Raw genomic sequence first — 10,736 nt, 5'->3', positions numbered from 1 at the left:
AAGCCACAGCCCCAATCTATCTGATGAATTATGCATTGGTCTGGATAAGGAGTGCACTAATTGACTTAAACCATCCATCACGTGTATTAAAAACCTCACTGTACTTACCCTCAGCAGGTACAGATATTATCTCCGACTCTGCTTGAACACAAATCTATGTAATGAATCCTTTTCGTTTTCTGAATCCCTGGTATACTGACCAACCATCAATTTAATAGAAAAGTGTTGCACTTACACACCACTAATATTTATCAAGTAGAAATAAATGCACTGTTTTCATCTCCCAGATGTCCCACAACCTGTAAGAAGATAGTTTATGTTGTGTACCATAAGATACATTAGTTTAAGACATTTAGACTGAAAGAAAATCTGACGTTGGATTTTTAACAATTTACAACATCACTGTTGTTGCAGCTAATCATTTGAAGTAATTTATAGAGTTGTACTAATTAAAAGAAGACACTAACATTTCATACAGTGTAAATATCCAATCATGTTCAACACTTTTTATTTCTGGATTCAAATTTCCCCTTTCACACACGTTTGTGTCTAACATGTACAACAACTAGGCGTTGCCGTATATGGACCAAATGCCATCCGCCTGATGTACAACGCTCCACTCGGCTTTAAGTGTTCCACTTGAATGCCATCCTGTCCTGCCCGGGCCTCTCCAAGGCCGAAGTTCACTTTGTTCCTTGACCCTAAATGTTGTGCTCCTCCTCAGGTTGTACCTCCGTGACCTCCGCCACATTCTCACTCACTGCTTTTGAGCCAATATCTTCCGGCAAATCATCTGGGCTTTCCGCCCACCGCCCGACTCTTCTGACTCCCTCGCCCACTACCGGGGCATTAAAACAGGGGTTGTGGTCATAGATGACAAGTTTCAACCCTTGCATGTGAGACAGGGCTGGGAAGACGCGTATTTTGTTCCGATCCACATCAATGACCGCTAAAAGGTGCATTTCCAGCAACACTGGTGGGAATGCTGCCAGTTGGTTCCCAGCAAGCCAGATACTTCGAAGCTCTTCCAGCCCTCTTAGCTCTGTTGGTAAACTCTCTATATGGTTATAACCAAGGTGCAGGGTCTTTAGATTAGGGAGCTCACAAACCACCTGTGGGAAAACAGTGAAGCAATTAGTCTCCAGCCACAGAGTATTCAGTTCCTTGAGCTCTCTCAGTTCTCTCGGGAGGCTGTAAAGCTTGTTGTTACCCAGATAAAGGATGTTGAGCTGGGGCAATCTGCAAACAGCTGCAGGGAGCTCTTCAAAGCAGTTAAAGTCGAGGGCTAAGAGCTGCAGCTTCTTCAGGTCCTGCAGTTCAGCCGGTAAGCTGCTGAGGTTGTTGTCACTCAGGTAGAGCTTCACCAGCTCATCGAAGACGCAGGCAGCAACAGGCAGCCGACGCAACTGCCGGCTGCTCAGATCCAGGGTCCGATCAAGTGGCATTTCCTTCAGGTCCCCCACGAGAAAGCGTTGACAGCGTTCTGAGGGAATGAAGGCTACGACGCCTCGCATGGCATTGCCCATCTTGCTGCAGTCTCTGACGCACCACTGGTCCTCCACATCAATTGAGTGCCAAACAAGGGTTGCGCTGAAGTAGGCTGTTGGCGCCTTCAAGTCAATTTCATGGCATCCCATTAATGCTCCACCACGGCCCCACTGGAGTTATTGATCTTGAGAAAAACAAACAAGTTTGCAACAATGTAATGCAATCTTTGTAATACTGTATCAGCGCATAAAGCTGCATGTAGCCACAATCACAGGATGCTGATGCTGAATTACAACCTTTCGTGGGATAAACACCGTGAAAACAGTGAAAATAAGCACCACCATGTGTAAACAAGAAAACATAATGAGCTAAAGATAATCATAATTGAAAATTGAAAACGCACCCACCTTCCAATGTTTTCCTGTTGATGTCCATGACTCTGAGCATCTCCTACAGTAAGACATTTGTTTATCCAAGTTAATGGGCTGAAAACGTATTGTGTTCCCAGGGATGATATTCCCCAGTGCAGTCCTCTCAGCATCTCTCAGTGGCTCTGAGCTTTGCCCTGACTTTCATGGCGAGAGCAACAGCTAGCTACTCTCTCCTCCCTATTTGTGCCTAATGACTTTACACCCTTCTTCTCTGAGATGACAGAGGTGGGAGAGAGAGAGAAAGAGAGAGAGAGAGAGAGAGAGACAGGGAGGGGCAGGGTGCAAAGCTGTAGAAGTGGTTTGTGATGAAGGAGCAACGATGGTCATTTACATCCGGTTTTAATCTGCCCAGACGCAATTCTGGGTCTGTGCCACCGGGCGAGTCAAGTGGGCCTGTACTGTGGAATAATCTCAAGAATTTCCCTGTGTGCTCAGGGAGACTAAAGACGGAGTTATGTGTTGATAGTTCGGACATAGATTGTGGTAAATCATTGTGTTTTTGCAGGGAGGGGAAATTAAGTTACAGGATCCCAGAAAAACTAAGAGGTGTAGCGAAGATTGGTGGAGGGTGCATGGCTCTGTATAATTTGTAAGGACCACCTTTTTACTGTGTTGTCAATCATTGTGGAGACAAGACTTTAGTGCCAGAACCACTCTAAAAACACTACAAATGCAGGTTGCTTTTAGTTTCCATATTGTTTTAAAAGCGGAATATCATTTCCTCTTTTTCGTTCTTGAGGGGAAGTTCTCCTGAACTCTCCGAGGTGTGATTTCCCTATGCTATCGTGCATACTTTCATTAGGGCTATTTTCCAACTAGATACAACTGAGAAGGAATTTCATTGTCCTTATCAGAAGGGTACTGTTTGCCCCCTGTCTGTTTTCACTCACTGACAGACTGTTTTTAGCACTTGTCCTTCTCCTTATCCACTGCCTAGGGGCCTCAAACAGGCAACGGTAGGACTACAACCCCGTAGAACCATGTGACTGCCATTATCAACCCTGTTCATGGCAAACAGTTTGAGATACGATAGCAGGGAAATTAATTGTCCTATTAGGTGATTACTGGAGCACTTAATGTAATGATATCATCATTAATGTCACCACTGACCTGCTTTTCCTGCCACGACAAGTCAAAATGTCTGCTGTCAAAAAGGTCTATAAAAGCTTATTATTTATTGTGAAAAATAACTCTGATATTTCCGAAAATACAAAAGAGCTTTCAAGTTAATTTAAAATAGGATGAAGGTTATAAAACACAATTTTGATACAGAGCCACTCTATATGGCAGGACCTCAAGATCATATTATGTTGGCAGAAATGTGTTTTAATTGTGCCTCTTACCAAACTATAGCTGTTTGCCGATTTGCCTGGTTGGTAAGGGAAAACTGTGAAAACATGACTTTGATGCCAATGTCACTGTCTTGTGGGTGCTGAGCTAAACATATCTGTACTCTCTGAATATTGTGACATTACCACTAAAGAGGCCTCCTCTGTAGGGACTGCAGCTACAGACAGCAGTGTTTCCACAATGCAAAGACACCCTGTGTATTAATATTCACTTCAAAATATACATCATTTTTCTTCTTTGCTGTGTTTTTTTAAACATTTTTTTGGTGACTATTTCGCACCTTGGCCGGCGGAGTCCACTTTCAGTTCCTGGCATGTTGGGTTTTGTGTACGGAAGTGATCAGCAGGTTGTAAGGTCAGAGGGTAAAGGCTATCCCTCTTTGATTGAGAATACACACAGCCATCTTGGATCTAACGTAGAGAAGGGAAATTGATGCGGTGAGGCTATTTTACTTGTTTTTCTGTTGTCAAACTAAACCCGCCCGGTTCGCATTTCAGCCCCTCGGTCCGAGCGGTTTGCGGCGCTGCTTCCGTCCGTTTTCGACACGGAGAGAATCTGTCTGCTTTCGCTCCAGCGGATTGTGTCTGCTGCTCTCCGGCTGCTGCTGCTGCAAACGGAGCGTCAACCGAGCCGAGAAACCGACAGCTGATTCTGGATCTGTGGAGGCAGAGAGGGCCCGAGTCTCTGCCGTGTAGTGGCCGCTTGCTAGGTAGCCTAGTCGGGTTGCTTTGGAGCGGAAAGGTGTCGGTACTTCGTGGCACTCGGCTCCTGGTTGAGGCTCGTGAACTCAGGCGAGCTAAGCTAACACGGACTGGTTATAAGCGCTTGCTAGCGTTGGCTAACTAGCATGTTAGCTCAGCTGCTGTTCCTTTTATCAGCAGTGTTAAATTAAATAAATGTTCAGCCTCCAGGACAAAGTAACTCCCTGTAGTTTATCAGCGATAACACTAACGGCTAGTTTGGCTGTCACTTGCTTTGTATAAAACACGTTATGGTCAGGGTAAATAGTTTATTTTGTTATTAAAGTTCAACATGCTCTTCCCTTGTGCGGTGCACATCATTACAAAATAGGCACACACTTTAAAAATAACTACTTCAAAACCCCATGATGCCAAACATGGCATTGTGATTTACCAAAAAAAAGAAAATACATGAAACATTCAGACTTTTCCAGTCTATGTGAAGGGTGTAATCATACAAAACCATGTCCTGTATACAAAGGTGGCTTCAATGTTGGGTCTGTTTGGTGTCAGGGGAAGAGCTGGATCTATCAGATGCTTAATAAATGTCATGCAGTGTTGTCCGTTATATTGTAAAGGGGGGTTGTACAACATTGAAACAAACTCAAGGTAAAACTTTGGCAGATTTAGTGTTGATATGTTCAACTAAAAGGTTTTGAAGCGAGATCAGTGTATTTTGATAAGAAATGTGAACTTCACTCTGAAATGTGTGTTTGTGTATGTGCGGCTCCTTACTTCTTTAACGGCAACTCTGCTCTCTCTTCTTCAGGTGACAAAAGGCATGTTTGGTGCTAGAAAGAAATTTGTAGAGTTCGTCGAGGTAGTCGATAATGACTTCACCGATGACAGCATGTACTACAGCCAGCCGTCGATGTTCCCACATCGGTCGGACAAAGATGTGAGTTTTGTCCACAAATCTGCCCACTGCTGTCATTTCTTGGTGTCAACACCAGTGGATGCATCTTCTTGTCATCTTACTCTTTCTAGTCCTCAAATGTTTTCCTTCAGATGCTGTCCTCTCCCTCGCCGTCGTCGTCGTCGGGTCAGCTGTCGCAGCTCGGTGCAAGTTTGTACGGTCCACAGAGTAAGTTTAAAAAAATGTTTTTAGCAGTTATCTGTCGCACATTTGGAGTAAAAATAAATCCTGCGTGTAAATAGTGTGTGAGCTAGAGTGCAGTTGAGCTTAAGAGGTATTTATGGGAGAACTCTTGCAAATGTCCCCTGAAATCTACAGAAGGTGTGAATGTGGGACTTTTTTCAGATGGACTTTCTCTCGGTTATCTGATGGTATGTGTTTATCTCTCTGTTTTATCCTTCTATGTCTTTTTGCAGGTGCGCTCGGCTTCTCGGTAAGGGGCATGGGGAACAGTACGCCTCAGTTAAATCGAAGTATATCGCAAGGCACGCAGCTACCAAGTCATATCCCCCCCACAACGGGGGTCCCCACCATGTCCCTCCATACACCTCCATCACCAAGCAGGTGGGAATGAAGGCAGACTCAGTTAAGACGCATGCTTGTGTGGTTTAAAACATAGCTGTGAATAGATAGAAATGACAGTTGACGTGACATAAGCAAAGATTTAAATGCACCTAATCGGACTTCATGATGTTTTCACAGGGGGTCATTGCCGATGAACACGAGGAACATGTTGAACCACTCTCAGGTCGGTCAAGGCATTGGGATGAGCGGCAGGACCAACAGTATGGGCAGCTCGGGTCTTGGCAGCCCCAACCGCAGCTCGCCCAGTATCATCTGTATGCCCAAACAGCAGCCAGCACGGCAGCCCTTCACCATAAACAGGTAGACGGCTCCTGCAAAACGCACTCGTCCCTGTAGAGATATGCGCTTCTTCATGTCCCCTACACTTCCTTTTTAAGGAGAAGTAGATTTTTGGAATCCTGCCCCATCTTTTTGTTTTTCTTTTTTCTATGCAGCATGTCGGGGTTTGGTATGAATCGCAATCAGGCGTTTGGGATGAACAACTCATTATCAAGCAACATCTTCAATGGCACAGGTTAGTGTGTTTAACTCTGGTGGGTATATCAAGGGATCATTAGATAGAAGTTGTATTTAAATAAACACTCCAGTGTTTATTTTGAATACAACAAATCAATTCTACATGAAACGCAGTGAGAATTACATTTCATAAATATACCTTGCTGCACATTGGCTAATACTGAGTGGCTGACACGACAAGATTACCGCGTTCACTGTTAAATGCAGTGAACAGTGTCTTCTTGAAGCAGGAAGCACAACTGCTTTTAGACCCAGGCAACATACGGTCAGAGTGAAAATCTGTTTAAACTGACCGGCTCTTTTGAAAAATCTGGGTATTTTTTGGTTAACATTTGTAAGAAGAAAAAAAATGTAAATATTTGTCAGTAAACTTTATTCTGCAAAAACTGAAACATTGTATCAATTTATCTTGACTGCTGAAACAGACGGTGAGTAACTATTATTCAAATTAGCTGTTGTGTTTGGTCAGCAGTTTTGACTTAGGGGAGGGCCATTTATTCTACAATTACAGGGTAACACAATAATAATAATAAGAATAATAATACAAATTGACACATCACACAGATAAATTGAGTTGAAGGTGACATTATATATTACAAGTTCCTAACCTTCCTATTACTGCAGATGGGAGTGAAAATGTAACGGGACTGGATCTGTCAGACTTCCCTGCGTTAGCAGACAGGAGTCGGAGAGAAGGGACTGGAAACCCAACACCGGTGCTCAACCCACTGGCTGGACGGGCTCCTTATGGTAGGCCATTAGGCCGTAGAAAGTGTCTTATTTTTACACACATCAAGCTATAGGAAGTAGGTTCCCCTAGGATAGGAAATCAATATTAGCTTCTTGATTGGGTTCATATTATTAGCCACGGTTTTGTTTGAACAGACAAGAATAGCTTATGATACCCTTTTTGTTGTGATTTTGTTGCTCATTACACTTTGGGGAATTATAATCTCTACTTCACTATGTTCATCGTCATCAAGTTGGCATGGTGACGAAGCCATCAACTGAACAGACGCAGGATTTCTCCATCCATAACGAGGACTTCCCCGCACTGCCTGGGCCCAACTATAAAGACCCCACGTTGAACAACGATGAAAGCAAAACCGTAAGTGTGAGCCATTTAGGACTCGACAACACAATCTGACAGGATGTCTGTTTGTTTTTTTTTTCAAGGGTACTCCTTAAAGATAATTATTCTTGTTTTTTGTGTATTAAACTGGTTTTCTTGTTTTTCAGAACTTGAACTCCACAAGCAAGAGCACATCCAATGCAGATGGGCCGAAGTTCCCTGGAGACAAGACGACCTCAGCACAGAACAACAACCAGAAGAAAGGGATCCAGGTGTTGCCCGATGGTGAGACCTCTCAGCCAATCGTATCGCTCCAATTCCACTGAGACATCCCTTCTTAATCGCACAACTTGGGTGAGGCAGTTGGGCTCTCTACCCTGCATTTGGGGTTAGATAATTATTGGATAGGCTGCAGTGAGGAAACCAAAAGAATATGTTCAGTATGATACAGACCATCATCATCTTTCCATTAGTCTGTCTGTGATAATCAGTTGTTAAGAAATATTTGGCTTGGTTTGCTCTCCAATGCGTGCACAAAGTGTGGGTTAAAAATGTGGAGGTAATGTATTTGCAGTAAGTATTAACTGTAGTTCACAGCCCCGTTCCAGCGGTTTGTTGAACTCTGAATTATCCTGCTGCTGCAGGTCGGGTGACGAACATTCCCTCAGGAATGGTGACGGACCAATTTGGCATGATTGGCCTGCTGACGTTTATCCGGGCAGCAGAGACCGATCCGGGGATGGTCCATCTGGCGCTAGGAAGTGACCTCACAACACTGGGACTCAACTTAAACTCACCAGAGTAAGACGGCTGTTCTACCCAAAATACAATAATACTTAGAGTTTCATTAGCCAGTAATGTGTATGTCCATCAGCTGATTATGTGAGTAACGAATCAATAGTCCTTTGTTGAAACTCAGGCGCCCATTTAAATGTTATGTGATCTATAAGAGGTGTTGCAGGCACAGATGGCTACGATGGTTACCGTTTTCACAGCTCTCCTTTCCACTGAGTAAATGTTATTCTCACTATGCCCCCTGCCTTCTGTACCAGTATAATGTCAACCTCCGTTTACTGGTATTTTTACACTGGGACAGATTTGGGACCTTCTTTGCTGACATACATTCTCTGTGCAGGACTCATTGTAGCATTTTTACCCCCAGAGAAAAAACATATTGCATATAACATATTGACTTGAGGAAACTTTACCAGTATATTCAAAAGATGTTGAAGCCAAACAACCATACTGTGGGTCCAGATATCCAGTTTAATATATTTGTCAGTTTTTTACACTATGAACGGATTCTACCCTCAATATTACAATTACCAGTGAAGCCAAAAGATGCCAAACTGTAACAACAAATATGCAAAATATCAGCAGCAAACTTTATGAATAATAACTTCCTTTCCCTTCATGCAATTATTTTAAAAGCATTCAAATAAATCACCTGACTCGGATGTAGGCGTTTCCCTCCCGCTGACTGCGTTTTCAACATCTATGCATTAGTCTCAATAGTTGGTGTTTTGTAGGGTTTATTCTGTTATTTTCCATTTGATCTAAAATGTGATGAGCAAATGTTCTGTTTTTGGTGTCCGTAGTCCGAATAACTTACTGCAACTTTATTTCCTGACAGAAACTTGTACCCCAAGTTCGCCTCTCCTTGGGCCTCGTCGCCATGTCGACCTCAAGACATTGGTAAGACTTTCACATGAATTATGTAGTGTGGGGGGGGGGGGGGGGGGGGCTTTTTAATCTTTTAGAACAACCTTCATTTAGTGGTCATCAAAAGCTTTCACGATTTTTGGCTGAGCCAGAGGCAAAACATGTTTTATAATGACAGGCAGGTTTTTAGGAACCAGGGGAATGAGGCCGAAAGATGTTTTGTTAGTAAAAATTCCAAGAGGGCACCCAACCAATAAGCAATGAGAGCTTATCTGTCAAAGCATTCACATATGGCAGTTTTGGTATTGCATCATGATTTCAGAGTGTAAAAAACGCATTAATCGTCACATCTCTCCATTGGCATGACAGTGAAGTGAGAAAAATATGTTTTAGTCACTCCTACTCGTTCTTGCCTTTTCAGACTTCCATGTTCCGTCTGAATACTTAACAAATATCCACATAAGGGACAAGGTAAGTGAGCTTCAGAACAGTGCCATGATAAGTGGTTGCCGTCTTCAGGTTGTACATGTAGGTACAAAAGTAATACTCCTCATTCTTTGCTCTCCTGCCTCCAGTTGGCTGCAATTAAACTGGCACGATATGGCGAAGACCTATTGTTCTACCTGTACTACATGAATGGCGGAGACCTGCTACAGCTTCTGGCAGCAGTAGAGCTGTGAGTACCTTTTAAAACACATGTTGTCTACCATGTATAGTTTCTACGTTTGATCATGTTCTCTCCATCTGGACTTTGTTGACAGCTTTTCAAGGCGATTTAAAAGTTGTACAAATGAGCATTTAAGTGTGTGGCAGGCTGTCGGTAGTTCCTCCCATCTTTTAGAGTGCAATTTAGATTCCTGTGGTTTTTCGAGGTTCTTGGCTTCTTCCCTTTTGTCTTATTGCTCGTCCGTAACTTGACTCTCCAGCTTCAACCGGGACTGGAGGTACCACAAAGAGGAGCGGGTTTGGATAACGAGGGCGCCTGGCATGGAGCCTACACTGAAGACCAACACCTACGAGAGGGGAACCTACTACTTTTTTGATTGTCTTAACTGGAGGAAAGTAGCCAAGGTAGGAACTAGTCTTTCACACGCTGGCGAAATGGCATCAAGTTTTTACTGACTCTTGTTGTGGTTTTGAGCTTTTCCTAACGTGTTTTAAAATTGTGTTTGCATCTCAAAGGAATTTCATCTGGAGTATGATAAGCTTGAAGAGAGGCCTCACGTGCCAACAACGTTCAACTACAACCCAGCCCAGCAGGCCTTCTAAGGCCCGACCAGTCCAGGGGGCCGCAACGGTTCCTGCACACAACACTGTTGTCCAGGAGGGGCGCTGTGGTTGACATGGCTTGGTTTTTATTCCTCGAGGATTTGGCTATCTGACTGTGGCCACCATCAAAACTGCCCTGCCTTTCCAAAATTACATGCTGCCCAAAACACCAACACTTGTTCAGTTTTTATTCTTTATGTTCCTCCTGTTTTTTTGGTCTTGTTTTGAGCAGGGTCTGTGTTATGTTTACGTCTCTAAATCTGAAGCTTGTTTTCTTTTAGAAAAGAGGACTGACCCTGTGGCACAGGACAGTGACAGTACAAGGTTTACGCCTCACCAAGTGTTAAGAACAGAAAAAAGGCGAGGGAAGTTAACATCCTCAGACGCAAGTGAAAGGGTGAAATAAATGCAATGTTTATTGTTGCACTATATTTAGTAATAAAAGAACACAAAATTTGTTTGTGATTTTTATTTTTATTTTTTATGAACACTCCCTGATATATTTTTTCCTTTTCTATTGTTTTATGGTTTGGGGGGGGTTGATGCAACTTTTCCACATGCATCCCTTTTCATCTCACCCTTTCCTTTTTTTCTACCATTTACATTGATTTCAACCTTTGTATTTGCACCACCAAACAGTTCTGTCTCATACTCTGCTTCTCCCTCTGTCCGTCTCTCTCTGTGCGTTCTGTGCCAGTTGAACATGG

The 10,736-nt window shown here is 43.3% G+C and overlaps 2 protein-coding genes across 5 annotated transcripts; one reads left to right on the top strand and one right to left on the bottom strand.

Annotated features, from left to right (window-relative positions):
- Positions 1-701: 701 nt before the first annotated feature.
- On the bottom strand, positions 702-1,564 carry lrrc10 (leucine rich repeat containing 10; the record flags this gene model as incomplete). Its single annotated transcript, XM_079223574.1, has 1 exon — positions 702-1,564. Exon 1 carries the CDS (start codon positions 1,524-1,526, stop codon positions 702-704), a length of 825 nt encoding a protein of 274 aa, XP_079079700.1. The 5' UTR covers positions 1,527-1,564.
- Positions 1,565-4,790: 3,226 nt separating this feature from the next.
- On the top strand, positions 4,791-10,079 carry cnot2 (CCR4-NOT transcription complex, subunit 2; the record flags this gene model as incomplete). 4 transcript variants are annotated; one of them, XM_079223568.1, is made up of 14 exons in its annotated part: positions 4,791-4,907; positions 5,018-5,093; positions 5,342-5,489; positions 5,628-5,810; positions 5,945-6,024; positions 6,651-6,776; positions 7,010-7,134; positions 7,266-7,383; positions 7,743-7,899; positions 8,732-8,793; positions 9,182-9,231; positions 9,336-9,436; positions 9,687-9,831; positions 9,943-10,079. In XM_079223568.1, 14 exons carry the CDS (start codon positions 4,791-4,793, stop codon positions 10,027-10,029), a joined length of 1,575 nt encoding a protein of 524 aa, XP_079079694.1. In that variant the 3' UTR covers positions 10,030-10,079. The 4 variants fall into 4 exon arrangements, with proteins under 4 accessions (XP_079079694.1, XP_079079693.1, XP_079079695.1 ...); XM_079223567.1 differs by having other exon boundaries at positions 4,997-5,093; XM_079223569.1 differs by having other exon boundaries at positions 9,687-9,822; positions 9,943-10,046.
- Positions 10,080-10,736: the final 657 nt, after the last annotated feature.

This window comes from Taurulus bubalis (assembly GCF_910589615.1).
Source record: "Taurulus bubalis genome assembly, chromosome: 9".
NCBI classification, from domain to species: domain Eukaryota; kingdom Metazoa; phylum Chordata; class Actinopteri; order Perciformes; family Cottidae; genus Taurulus; species Taurulus bubalis.
The sequence above is the reverse complement of the archived record's forward strand: the minus strand, read 5'-3'. Positions and strand labels throughout refer to the sequence as shown.